General features: G+C 43.1%; 1 protein-coding gene across 3 annotated transcripts in view; it reads left to right on the top strand.

The window, feature by feature from the left end:
- hlcs (holocarboxylase synthetase (biotin-(proprionyl-CoA-carboxylase (ATP-hydrolysing)) ligase)) overlaps positions 1–23,984 on the top strand; it is a 51,309-nt gene extending 27,325 nt beyond the window's left edge. The window contains exons 7-12 of one of the 3 annotated variants that reach the window (XM_005462981.3): positions 12,660–12,727; positions 14,022–14,182; positions 15,609–15,723; positions 22,158–22,371; positions 23,041–23,240; positions 23,271–23,984. In XM_005462981.3, the coding sequence (XP_005463038.1) occupies positions 12,660–12,727; positions 14,022–14,182; positions 15,609–15,723; positions 22,158–22,371; positions 23,041–23,212 (730 nt within the window). In that variant the 3' untranslated portion in view covers positions 23,213–23,240; positions 23,271–23,984. Of the gene's footprint in view, positions 1–12,659; positions 12,728–14,021; positions 14,183–15,608; positions 15,724–22,157; positions 22,372–23,040 lie in introns of all 3 variants that reach the window. The other 2 variants (XM_025910719.1, XM_005462980.3) reach the window with 2 other exon arrangements.
- Positions 23,985–26,050: the final 2,066 nt, after the last annotated feature.

Raw genomic sequence — 26,050 nt, 5'->3', positions numbered from 1 at the left:
GCCGTGAAGCTGTTTGTATACCAAAGTGTTTTGAGTCTAATGTAAGGCCATGTGTTTGACAGTGAAAGACTGGCCAAAATTGGTTCATGCAGCAGAAAAATAATACCAAGGATGGCAGCAAATCTCCCGCTGAATGGCTGAAACAGAAAAGAATCGAGGTGTTGTAATGGCCCAGTCAGTGTTCAGACCTCAGCCTGGATGAAATGCTGGGGCCTTAGAGGTTAAGTTCATTTACAAATGCCTGTGAACCTCAATTAACTGAACCAGCAGCATAAAGACGGCGGGGGGCAGTCATGTGGGGAAGAGGAGAAAAAAAAAAAAAAGGTAAATGGCCTGTATTTGTATAGCACTTTACTTAGTCCCTATGGACCCCAAAGTGCTTTACACTACATTCAGTCATCCACCCATTCACACACTGGTGATGGCAAGCTACATTGTAGCCACAGCCACCCTGGGGCGCACTGATAGAGGCGAGGCTGCCGGACACTGGCGCCACCAGGCCCTCTGACCACCACCAGTAGGCAACGGGTCTTGCCCAAGGACACAACGACCGAGACTGTCAGAGCCGGGGCTCGAACCGGCAACCTTCCGATTACAAGACAAACTGCCAACTCTTGAGCCACGAAAGACTGTTGTTGTACAGAACATGATTACTTCAAGTTATTTCTGCTTCAGGTGGTTCATACACGGGTTCTGCATTTGGCTGAACTTTTAAGTCAATAATGACTTGTGTGTTTTACATCTGAGGTTATATTTAAATAATTTAAGCTTATGCATGAAAGCTTAGAATTAAGACAGTGTACTTCCTTTAAACCAGGGGTGGGCAATCTCAGTCCACGAGGGCCGGTGTCCCTGCAGGTTTTAGATGTGTCCTCGAACCAACACAGCTGATTTAAATGGCTAAATTAGCTCCTCAACATGTCCTGAAGTTCTCCAGAGACCTGGTAACAAACTAATCATGTGATTCAGGTGTGTTGACCCAAGGTGAGATCTAAAACCTGCAGGGACACCAGCCCTCGTGGACTGAGATTGCCCACCCCTGCTTTAAACTCTGTGCATGTTTTTTCTGTCATGGTGGTTTTGCACAGAATACACCCATCCAGCTAACATTAAAACCACCAGCTAGTTGTGTGTGTAGCTCAGTTTGGATGTTGCCTGCAGACATGGGCACTGAAGCTTTGCTGGTGTGCTGTGGGGTGTGCCAGATTGTGGGTGGATTCTCTGTGGATCAGATGTACCTGCAATTCCTGTGTATGCTCAGTCAAACTGAAGTCTGGGGACTTTGGAGGTCAAGATAACACCTTGGGCTCATTGGTTTCTGCAGCACACATGTGGGGGTTTTTGACATGGCAATGAGGCATGTGTTGTTTTTGGACCAAAGATTAGGTGAGTGATACTATCATAGTAATATCAGCATGATTACCAGGACGCAACATGCTATTTGTTTAGAGTTGCCAGTGCTTCCAGTGTTGTGGCTTACTGCTGAAGATCCTGTGAACACAAGTCAAAGCTTTTCACTCGCTCTGTTGTGACCTGACTGAGATTAGGAATCAATCCCTGGCTAACAACACGGCACTAACTGTGCTGACATTTAATATCAGCTGTTATACACTAAAAATACGTCTTATAGTGCAGACAGCTTTATGGAAGGCCCAGACCACCAACCTTGCACATGCATATATGCATGTCATGCATGTTGAATAAGCAAAGGGATAATGGAGGACAGACCACTGGATGTCACAGTCTCTCCATGATGTTCACTCACTAGCTGGTCAAAGTGCCTCTCTATGAACATTTGACAGCAAACAACGGAAAGAAAAAAGATAAGACAAAGTTTTCAAATGCATGTAGTGTTTTGTACTGGAACTGGGCTGGAACTAATTTAATGCCCAAGTGACCTCACTGGAGCAAAGGCAAGTTGCACCTAATAGACTTCTTTGTCTGCATCCACACATGTGAGTGAAAGTGGCCGTTGAGCGGGTCGATGAGGCAGCAGGTGGGAGCAATTAAAACTGTCATAAAGTTTGAAAAATGGATCGTAGAGCAGCGCTGAGCTGATTGGAACAGACAGTGTTGTCATTAAGGTTATGCAGAAACTAAAGCAGGGTGAATAAGTAGGCCATACAACCCCAAACGTGTTGCTGCAGTTTGATTTCACTGCTAATGTTTGAGTTTCCAGATGTTTCTCTGGAGTGGCCTTGATTAATGTTATTATTAAGGAATGCCTGTTCTATTTCTCCGAGCATTTATGTTTTTTAAGTAGTCGTGATCCTTATTATTTCAACAGAAAACCACTTTTTGAGGGGGGAGAACAGACAGTTTTAAACAGTTGTAGAGAAACATGGGTAAACTGGTCTGGAGCCTCCATGGATCAGGCTTTCTCCAATTCAACACAGACTGGTGGGGACTTTGTGTTCCTCAAGCTGTTCAACTTTCAGTTACTTTAAAGTAGATCTCAATTAGAAAGCAGTCTCTGCTTATTCAATGGCACATCAGCCGTGTCATTTTGTCTGTTGCATCTGTTCATCTGGTGATAATTTTGCTTTGCCATCAGATGACATCTCGTTTAACTCCCTTTACTAAACCTTAGAGGTTCAGGATTGTCTTCATCTGTGGGCTCATTGGTCCCGAGGTGCTCTGTGTTCAGAACTCTTCTGTGTGCTCAGGTTAAAAAACCACCAAAAAACTCTACATCAACAGTGGATTTTATATCAAACAACCACGACGTGATTGAAGACTTTGAGCTTGAGTTTAATAAGAAGATGTTTACGGATCACAGACATCTTTATGAGGGGCTCAGAGGTCATTGGAAAAAGTAAGAAATTTTAAATATAAGGATTTGTTTCAATAATTAGATGAATGAAGTGTAGAACCCACTACATCACCAAATACTGCATTTCCTGCTCGGAGATGTTCTGATAGATCTTTATTACAGCACCTTCAGTTGCTCCTCGTTTTAGGGTCTCTTTGTTGTGATCATGACTTGGCCACTGGAAAAACACCATTTTTCTTTGAGTTGAGACGTGTTACAAATGTGTATGGATTGATACACAAGCTTAAAGTAACAGTTACTTCTGTGTGTCATTTTTGAGGACTCACAAGAGGCCGTAGCTCAGGTAGAGCATCTACTGATCACAGAGCTGCTGGTTTGATCCCTGCCTGCTATAGTTGTATATTCATGTTAGATAGAAAACTCTTCAGTAAGACAAAGCATAGAATAAACTGCTTGTATGAATGGCTGTGAATGAGTTCAATTCAATTCAATTCAATTTTATTTATATAGCGCCAAATCACAACAAAAGTCGCCTCAAGGCGCTTTAAGTTGTATATGGTTCTTAGTAGAAAAGCACTGTATAAGAAATCAGTCTGTGTGCTTCAGTCCATACAAAGCAATCTGACTACAATGAAAACAGCTCTAGAAATGCATCTAAACCTGAACAAAAAGTGATCATTTATACAAGTTCAGCTTCACAAATCTTTCAAAAAGCTTCCTGTGCACACAGATGTGTAAAAATACTCATCCCGGTCAAAATGGCACATCTGGGCTTCCTCTGTGTCGCTGCCTTTTTTCAAATGAAACAGACGTTTTCTTCTTATTTGGTTCTTTTATAAATAAAGAGAAAATCCCGTCAGCATAGCTTCTCCATAGCTTTTACTTCCCTTTGTTAGGCTACAACTACAATCGTAGTTTCATCAGTCCAGACTGTCAGAAGCTTTTATAGATGGTTTCTGACCTGAGCACTTCAGTCACATCTTTATAGTTTGATCTTCATTAACCTGTGAATTTTATTCAGAATCTTTATGCATATTTATGTTATAATATTAAAAATGGATCAATACCATAATTCTGAATATATTTAGGTGAAGTGTTAGAGCAGCACACAATGTGTTTTTTAATTGTTGCATCGATGAACACAGCTGTAGATGTTGTTTTTCACAGTAAGCTACGTTTTGCTCCTGGACGTAGAATAAATGGAGGATAGAAAATGAGCCTGGCATTAAAAAAGTGAACTTTCATATCCATCATTTATGGTGATGTCATACTTGAAAATTTACCTGGAAGTTTTATCAAGTAAATTGGTAGCAAGAAATCACAATTACTGTTTGCTGCCAGCAGAGTGCTTTACACTCACACTGCACACAGTGTATGCTGTCCACTCTGGAAAAGAACAGTTCATCGATTGACCCCAATTTATCACAAGCATCTGTGAACTTTTGATCACAACTGTATGTTTGTGTGATTCTAAACTGCAAAGGAAGTTTACCTTTCAGACCTCAGCTGTTACCAGGTGGGCCATCAGGTGAGTCATCATCAGGTGAGGGCCACCCTTCCTAGATGTTTCACCTTTTTAATCCAAGGACATCTTTGGGTGGTGCAGCAGCGACAGTTTGATTTATACAGCGACAAATCACAACAACAGTCTCTTCAGGGCGCTTTATATTGTAAGGTAGACCCTACAAAAAAAACCCACAATCATATGACCCCCTATGAGCAAGCACTTTGGCGACAGTGGGAAGGAAAAACTCCCTTTTAACAGGAAGAAACCTCCGGCAGAACCAGGCTCAGGGAGGGGCGGGGCCATCTGCTGCGACCTGCAGCTAGCCCTGAGATCTTTAATTCCTGATGATTTCTTCTAAACAGCAGCCATAACCTCCTGTTCCATGCCCCTTCACCCAAATCCTTTTTTTTTCTTTTTCTTTTTTTGTGCTTGGACCCAGTGACTCAGAGGGCCTGTAGCAGTGGTTGACGGGATTTCCCAGCATGTATCCAACACTTCCACTGTGCTTCAGGTACCTTTTTTGGGCCTTTTTCTGGCTTTATTAGATCAGGATAGTGAAGACTGACAGGAAGACATACGGCAAAGGGCCGCAAGTCCGCTCTCAGCCATACAGCATGTGGTCACCTGAGGTTAACAGGCGCCCCTGTACTTCAGGTATAGGTCATCTCTGGGGCTTGGCAGGGTGTTGTGTCTGAACCTCCCCTCAATCTTGCCTTTTGTCAGCCCAAGGTATCAAGTTATGGTTTTGCTTCCCAGTTTATCCATCTTCTTTTCACCAGCTCTTTTCTCCCGCTGGTTCACCCAGGAACCAGCGGGAGTTACTTCTGTATCCACCACCTCTTTCCTTTCTTTAAAGCTTTTGACCACATCTTGGGGTTGATTCCCGCCCCAGTTCTGACTATTTCCCAATGCTGTAGTTGGCTGATAGCTTGGACAAATACTTGCTCAGCTCTCCATTTGCACCCCTTTTAAATTATGCCTTGGCTGGTTGTATAGTTGGATCAGGTCAGTCTTTAAGCATGAGTCTGACTTCTTCAGGTAAACGGGTATAACTAACTGTTTTTGGATGTGGTTCTTTTCCTTCTCATCCATCCTGTACTGTTGCAGTATTTTTGCACAGCGTCAGAGGTTTGAACGACCCACCGCTTGGTCTGTACAGGACACATAGGAGTTACTGAAATAGGCAAACCAGTTGTTTGATGCAGGAAGGCATATAAAAGAAATTAAGCACAAACATAGTCAGCTGTGGAACGCACATGTAGGCATTTTCAAGATCTAACTAAACCACATGGAAATCTAGCTTCCTGCATTTGTAGTTGGTTTTGGTCCCAGGGTATGGCATAGTGTTTGACACAACCAGGGCAAAAACATCTGCTCTGTTCTCCTCACATTGGTAAGTCTGGCTCTCAGTTGGTCCTAGAAAGCTTCACGTCGTCCTTATTGCTCCCATGTACTTACCGGAATACTTTGTGGAGGTGTCATCCGCCTTTTATCAGCGTGAGGTTCCTCAGTCTCTCCTTTCTTTTGCTTCAGGCTGCTCATCTTCTCGGGCATTTCTCCTCTCCCTTCTGGTTGCTGGCTCATGGTGTATCCCTTGTGATTGGACTCACTCTCACTGTTTTGTGGAGATATGGAGATGTTTAGGAGAGGGAGTTTTTAACAAGACTGTTGGCAATATGGTGCCAAGAGAGTAACTGAGTACTGCATCAGGAAGTCAGGAGTGGCAGAGAAGTGAGGGCTGTGGAGAACATGTAGGAGTGACAGGGTGGAGACAAGTGGTCAGAAGGATCGCAGCAAGAGTGAAAGGGAAGGTTTACAAAATGGTAGTGAGATGTGAGGCGTGTATGCTGCGAACAAAGCTCAGCACATCCAGGCTTTCTTTGAATTAGCGAAACCTACGCTGTTTATTTCTGATCATCAGAGCAGTGAAATTGGAACTGGACCCATTGAAACATTAAAGCTTACTGTCCCACAGCGATTCACATACATGTTGTTTGAACATGGTGTGTTCCAGGTTTGTTCTTTAACCGTTAATATTATGAGTTTTTTGCACTGTTCAGGTCATAATCAAAACATGCTGAGCATAGATCGTAAAAAGTAAGAAATACTTGTATGTAGTTCAGACCTGAGTGAATAACAGTCGGTGGTTACAGAAGCGAGAACCTTCCATGTGTGTTTAAAGCAGAGCTGCAGCTGTAGTCTGCTGAAGCTTTCAGACACTGATTTACTTTGTTTGGCTAGCTGAGTATTTTTGCACAGATATATTGTTGTTGTTCCTGATGTTTTATTGTACATGATAAGAAACTTTAGCTTTATGGATTAGTGAGGATATTAAGGGACTGGTCTCTCATTTCTTGCAGGTGTTTGTTTAACAAAAGTTTGAAGAGACGAATTTCAGATATTAGAGTCTTTGAAGTGACAATGACTGAGCTTTTCTTCTGTCAGAAGGAGGATTATGCGTTGCCACAAATGCTAATTGACACAGACGATCTAAAAGCAAAGTTCCTGCCGGTCAGCGCTGCCTCAAACTGAATAGCTGATGAAAACGCAGGTTTAGCTGCTTGAATGAAGAGTCTTGAAGCTGAGGCTCAATGGCTGGCAGGCTGTGTGTTTGTTCAGGGTATTAATGCTTTGTCTGGCTGTGAGCAGCTAATTATAGTCAGCACTGAGACACAGGACGGTGTTCTCACAAGGTCACCCCACACTGGAATCTCATTGTGTGTCAGTGAGAAGCTTCACACTGCAGTTTCTCTTTTAATTTCACTTTTGAATTTGTTTATAGACTTTTATTAAAGGGAGGGGTGGTCGTGGGAAGATGTTTTCTGGTAGGAAATGACATGAAAGTCTCACTGATATTATGTCACCTTTGTTTCATCTGGCAAAAACTAGTGTAAAAATGTGCTCTTTTATTTACTTGTTCCTCAGCAGTTTGTGAGTGTTAGTTTGACATTTTTTACATTTTAACAAAAGTTTAAAGCTTGCAGTTTTGGGGAAGAATAGAGAGAGATCAGTAGATCGTACGGTCACACTGTAGCCTCTCTGAGTGAGAGACTATCTCTCGAGTCCGTTACATCTTCCACATGTACGGGGTATGACCCCGCTGGGTCATGGTGTGTGGAAACTTCTTTAAGACACTCCAGCTAGACTGGACACGGCCCGCAGCTTACGTATAAAACAGCTGCACAGATGTGAAACCGGTGATGGTTTGATCGGAACTCGCTCGGTCTCCGAGTGGCCTGAAGGCAGAGAGAGAGTTTCTCACTCGGAGAACCAAGGTTACAATGTAACCGTATGTTCGCTATCATATCGAGGCTATCTCTCCAGCCCGTTACATCTTCCACATGTACGGACTAACTCTGTAAAACACCAAGCGAGGAGACAGTGCAACCGAACCCAGAGTGAATGTACCAGTGAACTATTTACAAATGTGCGCACACACACACACACACACACTCTCGGTCACACACGCTCACTTTCAAGTAGAGCTCAAACCATCACCGGTTTCACATCTGCACAGCTGTTTTATACGTAAGCTGTGGGCCGTTTCCGGGTACTGGCACTGAGCCTGGTTCTGCCGGAGGTTTCTTCCTGTTCAAACTGAGTTTTTCCTTCCTACTTTTGCCAAATGCTTGCTCACAGGGGTTCATCTATTTGTTGGTTTTTTCTGTAAATAAAAGGAGGAGTAAAAGTTTAAAGATAAGATAACTCTTTATTGTCATTGCACAGTCATACGTAGTACAATAGTACAATGAAACTGGAAAACTGTTGTACGTAGTGCCACGTCGGCACTACGTACAACACGACACAGTAACTTAAGTAATAAATAGAACAAGAAGAAGTGAACATGAAAACATGAACTGTTTAACCATTGCAAACCTGCATTGTAAGACTGTGACACTGGAGGAGTTCTAATCAAATCAATATAAAGCGCCTTGAGGCGACTGTTGTTGTTATTTGGCGCTATATAAATAAAATTGAATTAATCAAATCTTCCGCTCGAGCCGTATGCTGTTTCCTGTCAGTATTTTCCTCATAGTTGATTTTTAGTGTGAGTGTTGATGGGATTGGTGGGCATATCAGTAAGCAGTTGGTGTTTTGTTAAGGTTTGTTAACGTGCTGAAGTGTTTATTGGTGGAAAACATGAGAGACTACGAGAGGCCACTCAGCTAGCCTAGAGAGCATAATGATTCTTTTCCTGCTGTGCTGAACTTGATCCCTGTGTCTGCAGCAACACTGACTACATGTTCATGTCTTTGTAAGAACTTGGACATGAAAACCCAAGGGTCCACTTTTTGCTCTTGTATTATATTTCCCCTTATTTTTCAGTCAAAAACTGGCATACATAAATGAAGAGAAGCAGTAGTGGATTTGCACTTGTGGTCATAAAGAGTCAGTTTTCATTGTTCTGTGAAACATATTTTTGAATAACCCAGTTTAAAACCATTGGCTTTGTAAAAAAAAATACTGTGAAATTGCAGCCTCCGTAAATAATGTTAGAAAATGGTGTTTTGCTGTTAGAGTCACACAAATAGGAAAATTCTGTGAACAAAAAAAAAACCAACCTTATGAGGTTGTTTTTCCAGTTGTCCACTCACCGTTTGTTTGGACAAGCAATCAAACTTCCAGGCTAACGGGGTGTGTGTGTGTGTGTGTGTGTGTGTGTGTGTGTGGGGACGAGGTCCTGTTTCCTGTGAACAGTACACACTGCACAGCGGCTGTGGTGGAAACAACATGGATTCCTCTTCTGTGGCAACAGGTTAGACCATAAAAATCAAATTGCCCTAGTTGACCTTGCATGCTCTACCTGCAATTATAAAAAATTGGAAGCAGATGCCTAAATGTCCTCAGCGTCGTATTTGGAGAAACATATGGAGGCGTGTTTGACTCAGTCCTGTGCTGGGGACTCCAGTGCAACGCAGGCCATCCTGCAGGAAAGATGGTGGCACCAAGAAGCTTGGTGTTCCTTAAAGAAATGCTTATCAGGCTCTTTGTGATGATTCTGAACAAAAACAATGGCTGCACTAGTCAGTGATGACAGAAACAGAAATGAGGAACCACTGGAGGGTCTTTGAGTTTAAACAGAGGTCAGCTGCAATTAGCTGTTCCCACACAGCGCCACTTAGGTCATGCTTTACACAGTGATGACGAAGGCATGCAAAAGTCCGTTTCAGTGATGAAGTCAAAACAGCACCAAACCTGCAGAGGAGGTCAGTTGGTGTGTATGTCCTACACTACTGTGTGTGAAGCACATAGCTGTGCATGGAGCAAATCACCTTCTTTGGTTCATGATTGTAAACTCGTGTCTGTTGCATCCATTTAAAGCATGCAGCAGACACGAGTTTGCAGTGTGTGAGTGCAAAGAAAGATAAACTCCAGACTCTGAAATCAATCTGAAGGTAAAAACTAGCTACGGGTAGAGTCGCGTAGTCCAACATGCTCTTTATGTTCCAGAAATGCGCTCCATTTTGACATGCTGTGTACAGACTGATTTGAATCCCATTCATTTTAAGGCGCTGACTCTAATGGATTGTTGAGCATTGCTGGCCTTTCCACACCAGGCAGTCAGCAAAGCAAGGTCGTGGGTGCCTCAGCTGGCCGCTAGTAATGGAGCAGCCCTCTCTCATTGATCACTTCCAATAATGCTATTTGGAAATGATAATTTCTGCTGCTCCAGAGTATAACGGATTAGCTCAATTAATCACATTTACAGATTAGTTTGTCCTCCCTTATTGATCATCCCTTTGTTGCTGCACCAGCATCAATGCAAACACGTTTATCTACTGCAAATCCTTTTTTAAAAATGAGCATTGATGGCAGGAATAATCTTTTCATCTGGGATGTTTTAATCTGGGAAGTAAGTGGTGAGTGTTTGTGGACCTGGGCGGCTGGTGGCAACGTTGGAAGATGCAATAATCTCTGTGTTTGGAAAGTCTTCATCATGTGTGTTTTAGGACACATCCGTGCTTTGGATGGACGTGAAAGCTGTTCAGTAAAAACCAGACTCCACTCTTCTCTTTGTTTGCTGCCTCATAGCTGTGTGTGAAAGATGGCATGTAGCTCCTCATCACAGGACGACTCGGGTGGCAGCCGTTTATCCTCCTGACCTACGGGGTCTGATGGTGACCCCCGCGGCTCGGCTGCCGCCTAGACAGAGTGCAGAGCATGCTCCTCCTCTCTGTGTGTCAGATGTGCTGCTTTGTATGTCTTTGTTGTGGTGTTTTTTGAAAGAGTCCCAAAGGTCACAGCGATCATAGATAGCTGATCTCAGTAGTGGGTTTTGATCACATTCCTGCTGTGCTGCTGTTGCATTGGTCAGTAGTGATTAGAGTCGATCAATGGCAGACTATTATCAGAGTGTGAGATTTGAGTACGTCATTGTTAGTTTGGTTCAGAGGGTTGTGGTTCGATCCGGAGCTTCTCCAGTCTGCATGTCAAAGTATCCGTGGCAAGACCACATGGCCACCATGCAGTGCGTGCGTGCGTATGTGTGTATGACAGAGTGTCTGATTAAACATGAAAGCGTCTAAGTACAGTAAACACTGAGTTGTGAGGAGGTGAATGTGTGAGGCTTCTGGTAAGAACGTGCTCTGAGCGCTCAGATACTGTAGAATAACTGTTGCAGATCCACAGGGTAAAGTATGGCAGCGGGATTTAACATGAGGTGTTTTTGAGTTTTAAGCTGTCTTTAGACTAGTACGTCCCAACTGCATGCACTGATTCTTATGTAGTGCTTTTCACCCACTGCTTACTATCTAACATTGACACACATTCATAACTGAATTTCATTCAATACGTGCACTCTGCTGTGGTTCAGACTGCAGCAGTGGCGTGTAGCTGTTTAGGTTTGACTGCAGAAAGCACGCTGCTGTCTTGTCTGTTACACTCAGCTCTTCCTGGCTGCAGACAGCCAGCTGGGCCCGCTGTCTCATTCTCCAGAGGCTTCACAGTCAGGGCTGATTCTCTGCTGGTCCCTTCAGAAGGGTCCTGCTCCCACTGATGTTGTCAGTCAGCTAGCAGGACAGCCACTTCGAGCCCTCCCCTCTCTGTGTACTTAGCGAATTATTTGGTGTCGTAGTTTAACCATTTCTACTGCAACTTCATTTAAATATAAACACATCTTCTGCATATGTCACAGACTAATACCAGTTTTCAAGACTTTTTAGGAGTGAGCACATGGTGCCTTACCTGTTTTTACCCCTCAGCCTTAAAAGGCTGATTGGCTGTATTCATCACCCAACGGGCGGGTGGGCAGGCAGCACAGACACCCACCTGTTGTGAAAGCAACAACTCAAGAATGAGGCAATGTAGCATTTTGAAACTGACTGAATTTCAATGACCTCCAGCTCAAGGTCAAAGTCACAGTTTTCTGAAAATCTTGTGACTGCATTAACTCCAGCATGAGGCGACATTTTTCAGATCACCACTGCAGCGATGACAAAGGGTTTGAAAACCCCTGTGATCCAAACAAACGTGTCTTTAAAACAGGGAAAAAGATTCGGCTACATTCTTCCTCTTTAGTGTCAGCTCATGATATCCAAAAGATATCCTTTCAAGACTGACGTAAATTTTGCTCTTGCTCCTGACCTTCAGTGGACAAAAGCCAGAGGAACAGGGGTGGGGGGTAGGGGGGATTCATATGAGGCCCTGTCACTATTATATCTGTCCTACAACATATATCATAATCACCTGTACCAATGACCTTGGCTATGAGCCTAAAGGCCTATGAATTCATTGCTAACGTAAATTACAGTGGAGGTTACACAGCCTGTTCTCTGTGTAACCTCCACTGTTACTCCAATTTCGGGGACCGCTCATATAAATGATTAGTTAACTTGCGTTATTGGATTTAATCTTTTTGGTCACTGTCCTGGATCTCAGTTTGGAGTGGCCAGGTTGGGAAAAATAAACACATATTTAGTGAGATTGTTGGATTTAGTAGAGACTGAATTAAGAGAATTCGTCATTAGTGTGATAAAGAATATCACTTTCACCGAGTGTCTTATAGAAAATGATTAAAGCTATACAACACTCTTTACAGTAAGCTGAAGAAATGTGTCTCTGTGCACAGGCCTGCTGTGGCTCCTCTGCTGTGTTATCCAAAGCAGTTAGAATCAGTACAAACACACCAAGTAACTGTTTCTCTGTAAGAGCGTCACACACATCTGTTCCCAGGATAACACTGGAAGAAGTGTATAGATGAAACTCGCAGGATTGCCCCGTCGAGCAGTCGCATTCGTTAGACGTTCACTGTGTTACTTTTGCTTCCTTGTGAGTAAAATAAACATGTTGGAACTCGCTGCTCTGTGTGTCTCACTTCATAAGAGAATTTTTGAAACATGTCCCACAGAGACACTTTGACACATTTCTGTCTCTCCTCAGGCTGACTGTACACTTACCAAGAGACATGGGTTTAATAGTAGTAGCTACTCAACAAAGCCAGGGAAGAGGTCAGTGCATTCATTTTTTATTTTCATTTTGTACATAGACTACCAGTCCAACGTTTGGACACACCCTCTTATTTAATGTTTTTTCTTTATTTTTACTGCTTCCACATTGTAGATACCAACTGAAGACATCAAATATATGAAGCTAGATATATGGAATAATGTAGCAAAGAGAAAATGTATAAATAACTATGGGAGGACTATATGTCTTATATTTTAGATTCTTCAAAGTAACCCTTTGCTTTGTTCTTAATGACGCTGGGACCACTAGTTGTGCAGACATCAGGTTGGTGCACAGCTGACAGGCCTATTTGACAACTGTTAGAATTCATATTATGGCAAGAACCAATCAGCTAAATAAAGAGAAACAACAGTCCATCATTAATTTAAGAACTGAAGGTCAGTCAGTCGGAAAATTGCTAAAACATTGAATGTGTCCCCAAAGTGCAGTCACAAAAACCATCAAGACTACGAAACTGTCTCACATGAGGACGCCCCAGGAAAGGAAGACCAAGAGTCACCTCTGCTGCTGAGGATACATTCATCCGAGTCACCAGCCTCAGGAATCACCAGTTAGCAGCAGCTCAGATTAGAGCCCAGATAGATGCCACACAGAGTTCCAGCAGCAGACGCATCTCTACATGTTCAGAGGAGACTGTGTGAATCAGGCCTTTATGGTCAAATAGCTGCTTGGAAACCACAACTAAGGAAAAGCAACATTGAAGGCAAACTGAACCAGCATGGCTACCACAGCATCCTGCAGCCACATGCCATCCCATCATTTATTCCTCAACAGGAAAATGACCCCAAACACACCTTCAGGCTGTGTCGGGGCTGTTTGACCAAGAAGGAGAGTGATGTCTGTGCCAGATGGCCTGGCCTCCACAGTCAGCTGACCTAAACCCAGTGGAGATGGTTTAGGATGAGATGGAGCGCAGAGTGAAGGCATAAAGGCCAACAAGTGCTCAGCATCTCTGAGAACTCCTTCAAGACTGTTGGAAAACCATTTCAGGATACGACCTCATGAAGCTCATGGAGAGAATAGCAAGAGTGAGCAAAGCAGTAATCAAAGCAAAGGCTGGTTTTGAGAGTTATTTCACACTTTTTGTTTACTACATAATTCCACGTGTTCGTTCATAGTTTTGATGCCTTCAGTGAGAATCTACGATGTAAACAGTCATGAAACTAAAGACAAACCATTAAATGAGAAAGTCTGTCCAAACTTCTGACTGGTAGTCTATTTCACAATATGCTTTAGATGTTTGGTAAAACTTGCTGCTTGTGTTTTGTGCTGTAGGTCGGGGCAGGAATGCCTGGCTCAGCCCTCTGGGTTGTGCCATGTTCACTCTGAATGTCCAGATTGAGCTGAACTCCAAGCTTGGACAGAGGATTCCCTTCCTGCAGCACCTGGCTGCTCTTGCTGTAGTGGAGGCTGTTCGCTCACTTCCTGGATATCAGGTATCCCGATATCTCCATAATAACATTAAGACATCCGACTGTTTAGCAGTCCATCGTCTTATTACAGCATTACTACCAATTAATGTCACTGTATTAAAAGCATTTTATTCGAAGCACTGCAGCATTAGGGCCTTTTTCCTGCTTAGATGTTCCTATATTGTTCTAAAAGATGATTGTGCTATTACTGTAAGTTTTATTTTATTCATTTTTTTAGGTTTTTCCTCATATACCCTGTGTTTATTCCCCCATCAATAGGCTAGTGTTTACCCAAAAGGTTGACTCTGTTCATCTGGACGTTTTCAGTGGGAGAAACGTTTCGTCACTCATCCAGGTGACTTCTTCAGTCTCAGCTGACTGCAGGTTTCCAATCTTATAAACAGTACATTTGCATAATGACTGAAACCAGCCCACTGAAGGAACAATGTGCTGGGAGGTCAGTTCCTTCATCATAATTATCCAAATTCTCATGACCATTGATCAACAACCACTGATCAATGGCCGTGAGTCCCATTCACAGAGAGTTGGGGAATGGCTGCAATCACAGCATTGTAAGATGGTGACAGATGGATCCTTAGGCCCCCTCCTCCATTCAGAGATGGTCTTCCCCTTTTCACGTAAATGGCCTCCTCGACTCCGCCCTCAAACCAGCGTTCTTCCCTGTCCAGGATGTGTACATCCTCATCAATGAAAGAGTGTCCACTGGCCTGTAGGTGTAAATAGACTGTAGAGTTCTGGCCTGACAAAGTGGCTCTTCTGTGTTGTGCCATCCTCTTAGCCAGAGGTTGTTTGGTTTCCCCGATGTATAAATCCTGGCAATCCTCCTGGCACTTAACAGCGTACACTATGTTACTTTGTTTGTGTCAGTGTTTGGAAGAAATGCATCTGAACTGTTCCGATACTCCTGACGCGTACGGGATCTCTACGGGTTTTCACTTAGGCAGCAGTTGTAGTGTCCTGATGATACCCAGTTTGTGCTCCAATGGATGATGAGAGTCAAACCTTAAATACTGATCCGTATGCATAGGTTGATCAAGGAACTGACCTCCCAGCCCATCGTTCATTCAGTGGTGCAAGTTTCAGTCCTTGTGCAAATGTCCTGTTTATAAGGTTGGAAGCCTGCAGTCAGCTGAGACTGAAGAAGTCACCTGAATGATGACGAAACGTTTCTCCCACTGAAAACGTCCAGATGGACAGAATCAACCTTTTGGGACAGCATACATGAAGACAGCATAGTATTTACCTCATAATGGAAATTTCTCTCTAACACATCCAAGCATGGTCATTAACATGCAATTACTTGGTACCATAACCTTGTTAATTACATGGAAATGTTATTAGACTATTTTCACACATTTTAAAGTATAATAAAGTTCATTGTGTTGGTATTAAAGTACATGTAAGACAGATGATGTTTAACCTCCTTTAGGACATAGATCTGAGGGTGAAGTGGCCCAATGACATCTACTACAGTAACCTGATGAAGCTCGGAGGAGTGCTGGTGACTTCCACAGTACTGGGACCAACTTTTCATCTGCTCATAGGTGACAATCTGCACGGTTCAACAGACACATATCACTCATATCAACATGAAGCCATTCCTCACATGGCTAAACTAACATACTGCTTTTAAACTTGTTAACGTAAGAGAGTACCTTAACGTAGCAGTATACAAAGTTTTATATGAGAATGGGCATCTGATTGGTTAAAACTGATGAGGAGAAATCCTAGTTTACATTTATTCTGCCTTCGTTGGTGCCCCGAGGTGCTCCCAGCCCCTCAGCACTCAGTCTCATCCACTCCTGAAGAGCAGCACCTAAAAGGGATGGCCCCTACTCTGCTACATGGGTACTAGATGTTTTTCCCTGTTTTCTCACCTTTCACCTAATCACTTGTTGTCTTAGTGAGCATGAAGGCCACCCTGGCTGAGATACTGGATATTGTTTTTGTCTCACGCGGTCCAGATGACCCACCTTATCATAGGACTTCGTGTCCCTTCACCTTGAAGCTTCTTCACTGTCACCATTTCTAACTAAACACTGTCTAGACATCTAAATTCTTAAGCTGTTATTACCTGTAACACTAAATAGTCCCTCCTTTTACACCTGTTAAGGTGTAAACTTTTATCTCACACATTGTCTTCCCTTCTCCATTGTACAGGGCATCTGTGGTGCCCTGGAGCTTCAAACCTTCAACACTACACTTGCTTTTGCCCTCAGAGGCCTTTACTCCCTCCTGTTACACCTACTCCTCCTCGTCATCCTCTGACTCCTCCTCCACTCGGAACAACAGCAACTGATACGGTGTAGAGTTCTTCTCCTTAGACAAAACAGCTACGATCAACCTATCCAATAGGCGTCTAGCACATGGAATACAACAACAATCGCAGGAAAGTGGAATAGCTAGAAAGCACGCTATTTATACTAACAAGGACATGCAGTGGTTTAAGCGTTTCTGTCGGCTGTCTGTCACCGGTTTCTGCCAGATTAGTCCTCACCTCGGCCAAAGTTCGCGAGGGTGGTTGTGCAGGTACACAGTGTGTCAGGTGGTACCAATTAGCTCCAGCTTTACCTTTACCTGGACTGCATGGGTTATACATTGAATCACCTGGGTTCAGTCCTGGGTTCAAGCCATTTTCTCTTGTGAGCTTTCACCCATGCCCACTCACCAACCTTTACTGCTCGTTTGGAGTTGCCTCGGGCACAGCCAGCTGCACCTGCTTAGATAAAACCCGGGTCAGATTAGTCAACGCTGTCATATGTTCATCACGGCTCACCTGCCAAACATCCAGAGAGGGCATATGACCTCCCTCTGATGGTGGGCCAGGGCACCTGGGGAGGTTCTCAATGACATGAGAACAATGGGGATAGAGTCCACCCCCATCAGTCTAGTCTTCAGAGTCTTATTTGCTCTTTCCGCCAGCCCTTGTGAGGCAGGGTAGCAAATGGCCCTGAAACTGTGTGTTATACGTTGAGCCTTTTTTACCCCTGCCAGTTCGTTATTTGAGAAATGCGAGGCATCATCAGAGTATATGCTCCTCGGGACCCTAGACCAGGGTATTAACTTGTTTTTCAGCCACTTCACTACGGTCTGCGCTGATTCATTTTTGCATGGTATTGCTTCCTTCCAGCTTGTGAACCATTCCACCATCACCAGCAAGTACCTGACCCACTCCCGCATCAGTAAAGTCAATTGTGATATCTTGAAGTGGAGCCTCTGAGACTGGAAACCTTCCCACTGGGCATTTGTAGGGAGCCCTTGGGTTGTGCCCATTGCATATGTGACAGCCCGTGACGTAGTTGACTACCAATGCGGTTATGCGGGGGTCCCACCAGCAGACTTCAGTGTTCATCTGGGTCCTCTTCTTTCCTTCATGGGCAAGCCATGAAGCTTGTTTCAGTAGCAGGTGGTATAGTTTCACTGGAACTACTATTCTTCCATCATGAGACCTCCAGAGTCCATTCTTTTGTGTTGCTCCTTTTCATAAGGTACACCCTCCCTCCGATATAGTCTATTTTATAATCAATAAAACTGTTTTTTGTTTTTTTGTTTTAATGTCTTGCTGCATTTTGTACAAATTCATTCTAAAATTTTAAAAAACAAAACACTAAAGCTATTCTGTTATACTTGTATGCAAAAAATACACTGCACCCAAAATATTTAAAAGTTCAGCAATAATGATCTTTTTATTTAAACTTTTTAGCAGAACTTTAAATCTAAGTATTTAAAGTAAGATTCAAAAAGTAATTTAAAATGCAATTTTATGCATATTTCCAAAACTCTTTGGTTTAACCTGACACTGAATCTTGTGTAACTTCTATACAAAACTTAACACAAGTATAAAAAAGTGTTTTTCATATTTTTTTTTTGGTTTGGTTGTTTTTTTGTTTTTGTTTTTTTCGAACCACGAAACTGTTTAGCCAGCTGTCGTGCCAAGGTAGGTCTCCCCGACAGAATTAGTTTCCCCTGCGTCGGGAGCACGCGCTGGGCTCTCCAAATCATGGACAAACAGTATCCCACATTCTTGATTTTTAGTTCACAAGCACTTCTTATAACGACTAACTGCTCCTGAAACTTTGGAGGTTTTAGCTCTTTATAATTCAATTCAATTTTATTTATATAGCGCCAAATCACAACAGCAGTCGCCTCAAGGCGCTTTATATTGCACAGTAGATCCTACAATAATAGATACAATCATATGACCCCCTATGAGCAAGCACTTTGGCGACAGTGGGAAGGAAAAACTCCCTTTATACAGTAAAGTTAAAGGAGGATAAAAATGATTATCAGGAGAAATGTCCTTCGTTTGCTAAAATAATCCCGTCCGATACCACATGAGAACAATAAATATATAATTTTCTGTTTTAACCCTCACACACAATGGTAATGTAACGACACTCATTTTTCACAACACTAAAACATCACTTCCATGTCTAATTGTAATGAAGGCGGAGTAAACTGCACTCCATGCCCAGCAAATGCTCGCGATGCAGGGGGAACAGATTTTGTTGGGGATACCTACCTGGCACAACAGCTGGTTTGGCAGCATGTAGCGAGGCTCCAGATGCTTTCAGTGTGAACTACAGACCGCCCACAGGTCTCGCACACAACAGCCGCTTCATCACGTGACGCATACTGCTCCGACGTGCCAAGGTCACTACCTGGCTTATGCCATGTCGCAGGTTTTGTGAGGTGCTTTTTTTGATATCTAATTGATCGGATTAAATTTTTTATTTCTCCCCGATATCCGATCCAGTCATTTAGGTCAGGATCGGACAGAGACAGATACTGTGGCCTGAGTCGGCGTCTGGGTCCCGTCAATACTGTTCCAGATCCCAGACCTAGGATGGCATCTGATTGGGGAACCTTGGCCTTGGCGTTCCTTCATACTGTCTCTGGTTGGACACTCGTGCTCCTCTGCCTGTGAATGGGTTTGGAAAAGAGGGATAAGGCTCCTGAGGCCCTGGTTGTGCCTGATTTGGCCATGCCATCACACAGTCTCCAAGGTGTCCACAGTTATGGCCGGCTCCATTGCCACGACTGTATTTTCTTTTCTTTCTGCGTCTCCGACGCTGTCCGTATTACAGTCAGTTGGGTATTCCTTCCTTAGAAGGGTTAGGGTTACCCTGAACCTGGGTTGTTGGTTGTTTCTTTCAAGTCATCTGGATCCTCCTCCAATTTTCCATTTGTCTTGGATCTCGTCCTCCAATCTGAGTCCTCCTGTAGGGCTGACCCTCCTTGGAACTGTCTTAATATGCAGCCTCTCAATGGCATGGAGGGCCGGCTGGCACTGGTTTGTGCTTCATGGATAATCCTTTTGGTGTGGAGTCCGAGGGGGCTCGTGAACCCCCTGTGCTAAGTAAAAAAAATGGCCTGTATTTATATAGCGCTTTACTAGTCCCTAAGGACCCCAAAGCGCTTTACATATCCAGTCATTCACCCACACATTCACACACTGGTGATGGCAAGCTACGTTGTAGCCACAGCCACCCTGGGGCGCACTGACAGAGGCGAGGCTGCCGGACACTGGCGCCACCGGGCCCTCTGACCACCACCAGTAGGCAACGGGTGAAGTGTCTTGCCCAAGGACACAACGACCGAGACTGTCCGAGCCGGGGCTCGAACCTGCAACCTTCCGATTACAAGGCGAACTCCTAACTCTTGAGCCACGATCGCCAAGTGATCCTTCTTGGTTCAAGGTAAGCTCAGCAACGGCCTGCTTCAGTTCATTCACCTGCCGAGTGGATTGAATTACCACCTTTACCGCTGTGTCTGCCATTTCCGTCATTTCCCTGTGAAGTGTAGCATTTGCCTTCCAATCCGAAGCCTCATCTAGATCCAGGACACCACTGTTTACTTGGAACAGTGGGGCTTGTACTGTACTGCCCCCAGCATCAGCATAAGGGGGTGGCCTTGTGGGCAAAGCAGGTAGAGTCTGGCCGCCTCTCCTTTTTCTTCAGAGTTCCCTTCTCCACCTTTCTGTTGCTTTTTCTTTCCTTTCTTCGCTTACTTCCCTGCTGCTGATATCCTCTCACACATTGCTGTGCTAGTGACTTCTTTGTCCTTTCATTTCTTCAGCTTGTATAAGATGGGCCCCATTTGTGGCCACCTGAGGCCTTCCAGTCTCCCTCAGTTTCTCTCTGTGCAGCAGCTGCTCCTGTGGCGTTGCACATAATCCCGGAATGCCGTCTCCGGGTTGCTGGTGAGGGAGACCCTGCTTTTCCCATTTTTTTTTTTTTTTTTTTTCCCCACAATTTCGCTGCGACTTGTTTTGTCTTTTATCTTTCTCAGTGGCATTCTTGGTTACCTCCTCTATCACCCAGCCCTTTACTTGACCATTTGTAATGCAGATATCTTCCATCATTACGCACTCCTACTTGACAATCGGGGTTAGTACGTGTGTGGGTGTGTGTGTGCGTGTGTGTGTGTGTGTGTGTGTGTGTTATGGTCTTTGCCGATCATTTTCAAACTGGTTTGGCTGGAAATAGCCATTCCTGTTTATGTGATTTCTTTGGTCCTCACAGCTTGGTTGATTTATTTGTTAGACACGACAAGGAGTTTACACTAGCTGCCCAGTACACACTGTTTACATCCTTGGTTTTTTTTGTTTGTTTGGGGTTTTTTTTGCAACTTCTGTCCAAATCTAAAATGAGGATGGGGCATCCTCGGTTAGCATGTCACAGCTGACACATTAATGCGAAGTCAGTTAAAGAATAAAAAGTTAAAATTCTAGCAGAACGGATAGTAAGGTTTTATCAGGGAAAACCTTGGTATGCTCGCCCTTTGCTCCTATTGTACCAAAACACCATTATTCTAGCTTCTTGGAGTTCACCTTTCATAAACAATGCCTGAATGACCCTCTCATTTCTACACCAAAGTCACTGCAAATCAGAGGTGTTAGATACAGCTCTGTTGTATTCTCATCTCTGCTTCAAGGAATTTGTTTTTGCAACGAAACTATAATCTCTTTAATAAAATGGCATGAAAATAACGTACATAAGGCACTGGGTGAACGTAGAAAACAAGCAGCAGAATTTATACCTACATTTCTGCTGTATATTCACATATCACACATATTCTATCTATCCATCCATTCGCTTCCGCTTATCCTTTCCAGGGTCGCGGGGGGCACTGGAGCCTATCCCAGCTGTCATAGGGCGAGAGGCAGGGTACGCCCTGGACAGGTCACCAGTCTGTCGCAGGGCTAACACACAGGGACAGACAACCATTTGCACTCACATTCACTCGCACATTTACACCTAGTGGCAATTTGGATTATCCAATTAACCTATCCCCACAAGCTGCATGTCTTTGGACGGTGGGAGGAAGCCGGAGTACCCGGAGAGAACCCACGCAAACACGGGGAGAACATGCAAACTCCACACAGAAAGACCCCGGCCTGATGGTGAAATTGAACTCAGGACCTTCTTGCTGTGCAGCAACAGTGCTAACCACCGTGCCAGTTAAACATTTTTGCGTCCTCACCCTGGGCCTGAAATTGCCTACAGTGTGTTCACTCATTGGTGCATGTTAAATGTTAAAGTTCACGATGGTACGATTGGACTGAAATTGTTTGGAGGAAAGCCCCTTTTCTCAAAAATGATCTTGGTAGCATGGCTTGGGTTTGCATCTGAATAAACCAGAAGATTTCTGGAACAATGTCCTTTTATAGTAACACGAATTCTGTGAGGACAGTAGTGGGGAGGTGATGGTTTGGGCTTTTGCTGCAGTCCATCATGAGATATTATATTTAACTGTAGAACAGCAAAGTATTCTACAGTCAGATGTGAGGCCATCTGTCTGACAGCTAGCTAAAGTTTGCCAAAATTGGATTGTCCAGCATAACAACAATCCCTCAAGTACAGCAGCAACTCTACAACATAGTGGCTAAAGAGGAAAAGAATCAAGGTGCCATAATGACAAACCCAGGTTATCTCAGAATATTGTAATTATCTCTTAAACGTGTTCTTCCCTACAGGCTGTGGGTTTAATGTGACAAACAGCAACCCAACAGTGTGCATCAATGACCTGATCCAGTCGTACAACTTACAGCACAACTGTAGCCTGCAGCCGCTCAGCTGTGCCCAGCTCATTGCGAGGACTGTCAACTGCCTGGAGGCCCTTATTGACAGCTTCCAGCAAGGAGGCCCAGAATCTGTCCTGCCCACCTACTACAAGAGATGGCTCCACAGGTGTGTAACGTAGACAACTCTTGATGCTTTGAACTAAGATTTCACTTTTACTTAGGATCACACACTTTCTTTCAGCAACATGGAAACAAGGATTTAATGGGCGATTTTCAGTCTAGAGATGCACTGACCGGATTCAAATCAAGTATCCTTATGATACCACTTCTTATTTTTGCTTTTACTGACCCAGTCTGTAATACAGGGAAACTGTAATGTCATATATCTCACTCATTACAAATTACATAATATTTAACAATCTCTTGTGTGGATACAAATTGAGGCAATTACATGTGTTCTCTTTATCTTGTGATTAAATCTCATTCAGTCATATTTAACTTTCTTTTTCTGATTCGCCTGTTAATAGACTTTTAATCTTTTATGTACATGTATCCTTCTCAAACACTAGTAAAATGCAGTCAAATCTAATTTATATTCCATTGGGCATTCAGAAGTACATAACATGAACAAAACTGTGTTTAAAAAAAAAAAAAGGAAAAAAAGAAAAAAAAAAGGGGCACATAAAATCCTGAAACAGAAGACATGTTTTGTTTTTCATGTAAGAGTAAAGTGGCTCTGGAGTTGGGTTTTAACCACTGTTGAACTTAATTAAGTTTACTAGACACCACACTCACATTTAAACTGTAAAAACTGCTCTCTTTGTTCTGACCTCAGTGGAACCTGGGTGCGTCTCTGGAGTGAGGACGGCCCAGAGGTTCAGGTGATGGGTCTGGACCACAACGGTTTTCTCCAAGTGCACAGCAAGGAGCAGGGTGTGGTCTCAGTGGAGCCGGATGGAAACTCGTTTGACATGCTGAAGAATCTGGTGGTCATCAAAACACATTAGGACCAAATTCATAAAGCACAGACTCATCGTGTGTGTGTGTGTGTGTGTGTGTGTGTGTGTGTGTGTGTGTGTGTGGACCATGTTAACCAGATGTTTTTATGTTGGTCAGGTTACTTGTTCAGAAACATACAGTAGTGACAAAGAGAGAAAAATCATATAGAGATCTCTACATTGGTAATGACTGGTGCGCGGGTTTGGGACTACTAAATGATGTTAATGTCTTACAATGTATATTCATTTTGTCTTTCAAAATAAATCTTGTACCTGTCACTAGAACAATTCCATGAAAACAGTGAACAGTGCAATTTGGACTGTTGCTATTTTCAGCAAAATAAAGATTTCCACACACGTTTTATGTCAATTCCTTTTTACCTAAACTATTTCCTGGTTAGACCCTTTTTTCTGTAATCATGATTTTCAGGGGAAGCTTATAATGTTCCGGCATATGGAGGACCCTGGAGTGTCCTGAAAGGCCTGAGGATAAAGATGTGCTGAAAAGTCTAGCAAGTCACTGACAAAGCTTTTCTTTGGATGTTAGCTGCTTTTTGTTCATTTTTTTGATCCCCCCACTGCTTCAGTAATGAGCTTCAGCATCTGGGAAGGCCATTCCAGGACTGTCAGTGTTCCATTGTATGTTTTTCCAGGTATGCTTTAACTGCACTGTTTAGGATCATTGTCCTCTTGACAATCTCTCACACTCACTGCACCACTCTCCTGACGTCCTGCATTCGTGTAAATGACTATTTGAATAAAAATTGTCAAACAAACACTCCATTTGACTCAGATAATGGTCTTCTGAATTGCTTTTTCCTCCACCACGTTAAAGTTGCGATTCACGGAGGGGAATCTCAGTTCTGTAAAATTTTAATTCACGTCAGCAGTAATGACACCCACTTATGTCAACTGGACATCACTATTCTGTTTCAGTTCAATTCAGTTTATTTATATAGCGCCAAATCACAACAACAGTCGCTTCAAGGCGCTTTATATTGTAAGGTAGACCCTGCAATAATACATACAGAGAAAAACCCCACAATCATATGACCCCCTATGAGCAAGCACTTTGGCGACAGTGGGAAGGAAAAAACTCCCTTTTAACAGGAAGAAACCTCCGGCAGAACCAGGCTCAGGGAGGGGTGGGGCCATCTGCTGCAACCGGTTGGGGTGAGAGAAGGAAGACAGGATAAAGACATGCTGTGGAAGAGAGACAGAGATTAATGTCTTTAAGACATTCCTGCAGTTTAACTAATTGGTGTGTGTTATCTGGCTTCATGAGTAGATAGGGTTAATATTAAATCAGTGTGTAACTTTGCCCCCAAAAAATGTGGGCCCGTAGTTTTCTGTGGTCCCCTCCCCAACGAGTGACATGTTTAGCTGCATGTTCTCCTTCAATTGGTGGCTGTCTGAGTGGTGTCCAAAAACCTGTGTGGGCTTTATTGACTCTTGGGAAATCCACCCAACTCTTCCAAGTTTGTTTGTTTTTTCTTATCAGATTCTCCTTTTTGCAACACCCTTTCAGCATCTTTATACTTATCACCACACTGTGCTTATCTCCTAGAAAGATAAATAATTTCCTTGTAAATAAAAACATCATAACTCATCTTCCCAAGGCATTTTGTAGACTGTATAGCAGCAGTGGCAATCTCCACAACATTTTTCTTGAAATGGAATTCCACCTTTAATCTCAAAAAGATCAGTTATATTTTTTTCTTAATGGGACCCCAATACTCTGTAGAAATTATTAGACTCAATTATATAGGCTCAATGTTAGACTTCTTCAAAATACAAAAGAACCCACCCACCACTTTAATGTCACTCTGGATCTTGTTTTGACATAAAGGGTAGAAAATGAACATTTAACAGTGTTTCCTCTTTTGTGTGATTATTTCCTGATAACATTTACAGTTTTGGGGGGAATACATCACAGCAGATGTTATTCTGAAAGTGCTGTAACTAACAGTGGATTACGAATATAATCCACCCACTGTTATCTTCAGTGCCCTGTACCAACACAGAAAAGAGCAGCTACGTGAACACTACTCCCACAGAGGCTGATTATCTTGTTAATAGTATTACATCTTCACTGCATAACTCTGAATACTGTGGAAAAAGTCAGAAATACTTAACTCTGATAAAACTCTGAAAAAGTAGTTTATTTATCTATTCAGAAAAAATACCCTTCATAAACCATCTTACTCTTCATTACTTTAAGAAAAAGATCGACTCTAGGCGTCCCCTCAGCACTGTAGCCAGGGTGACCAAAAGTCTGCCAACCATTCCTTTAACCTGAATTAGACTTCATGAACTTTTCACACTTAAAGTTTTAATCATTAGATAAAAACATCCATAACCGTAACATTATGCACAGCTGCTTTTAGTAAAATTGATATTACAAGCAAAGGGTCGAATAAACACGCCGGTCCACCATGTCCATTCATGCTTTGCTTCTCCAAAACGTGATGTATACACACATGCAGGAGTTGCAGTTAGCTGCAGGAACAGCAGAGGCAGATCATCATAACCATGGGAAAGCATTTAAACAGACATTATTAACACATTTACATGTAAATACATATTAGGAGCCTAGCTTCATTGTTTCTGGCTATTAAGGACCCTGTAATGCACTTTATAAGGTTTTTGCTCACTATCGACTTTGTGGATTTAAATATATTATCTCCCCCTGTATTTCCATGACACTGGGTTGGATATTTAGTTAGACTCCTTCTCTCCAGTTTATGTTTCTGAGTTAGCTTTGATTATTCCTTCCTCGAAACCATCAGCATGTCTTTTACACCCCGTTCCTACAAGACTCAAAGAAGTCCTGCCATTTATTAATGT

The sequence above is a fragment of the Oreochromis niloticus genome, linkage group LG10, assembly GCF_001858045.2.
Source record: "Oreochromis niloticus isolate F11D_XX linkage group LG10, O_niloticus_UMD_NMBU, whole genome shotgun sequence".
Lineage (NCBI taxonomy): Eukaryota > Metazoa > Chordata > Actinopteri > Cichliformes > Cichlidae > Oreochromis > Oreochromis niloticus.
The sequence above is the reverse complement of the archived record's forward strand: the minus strand, read 5'-3'. Positions and strand labels throughout refer to the sequence as shown.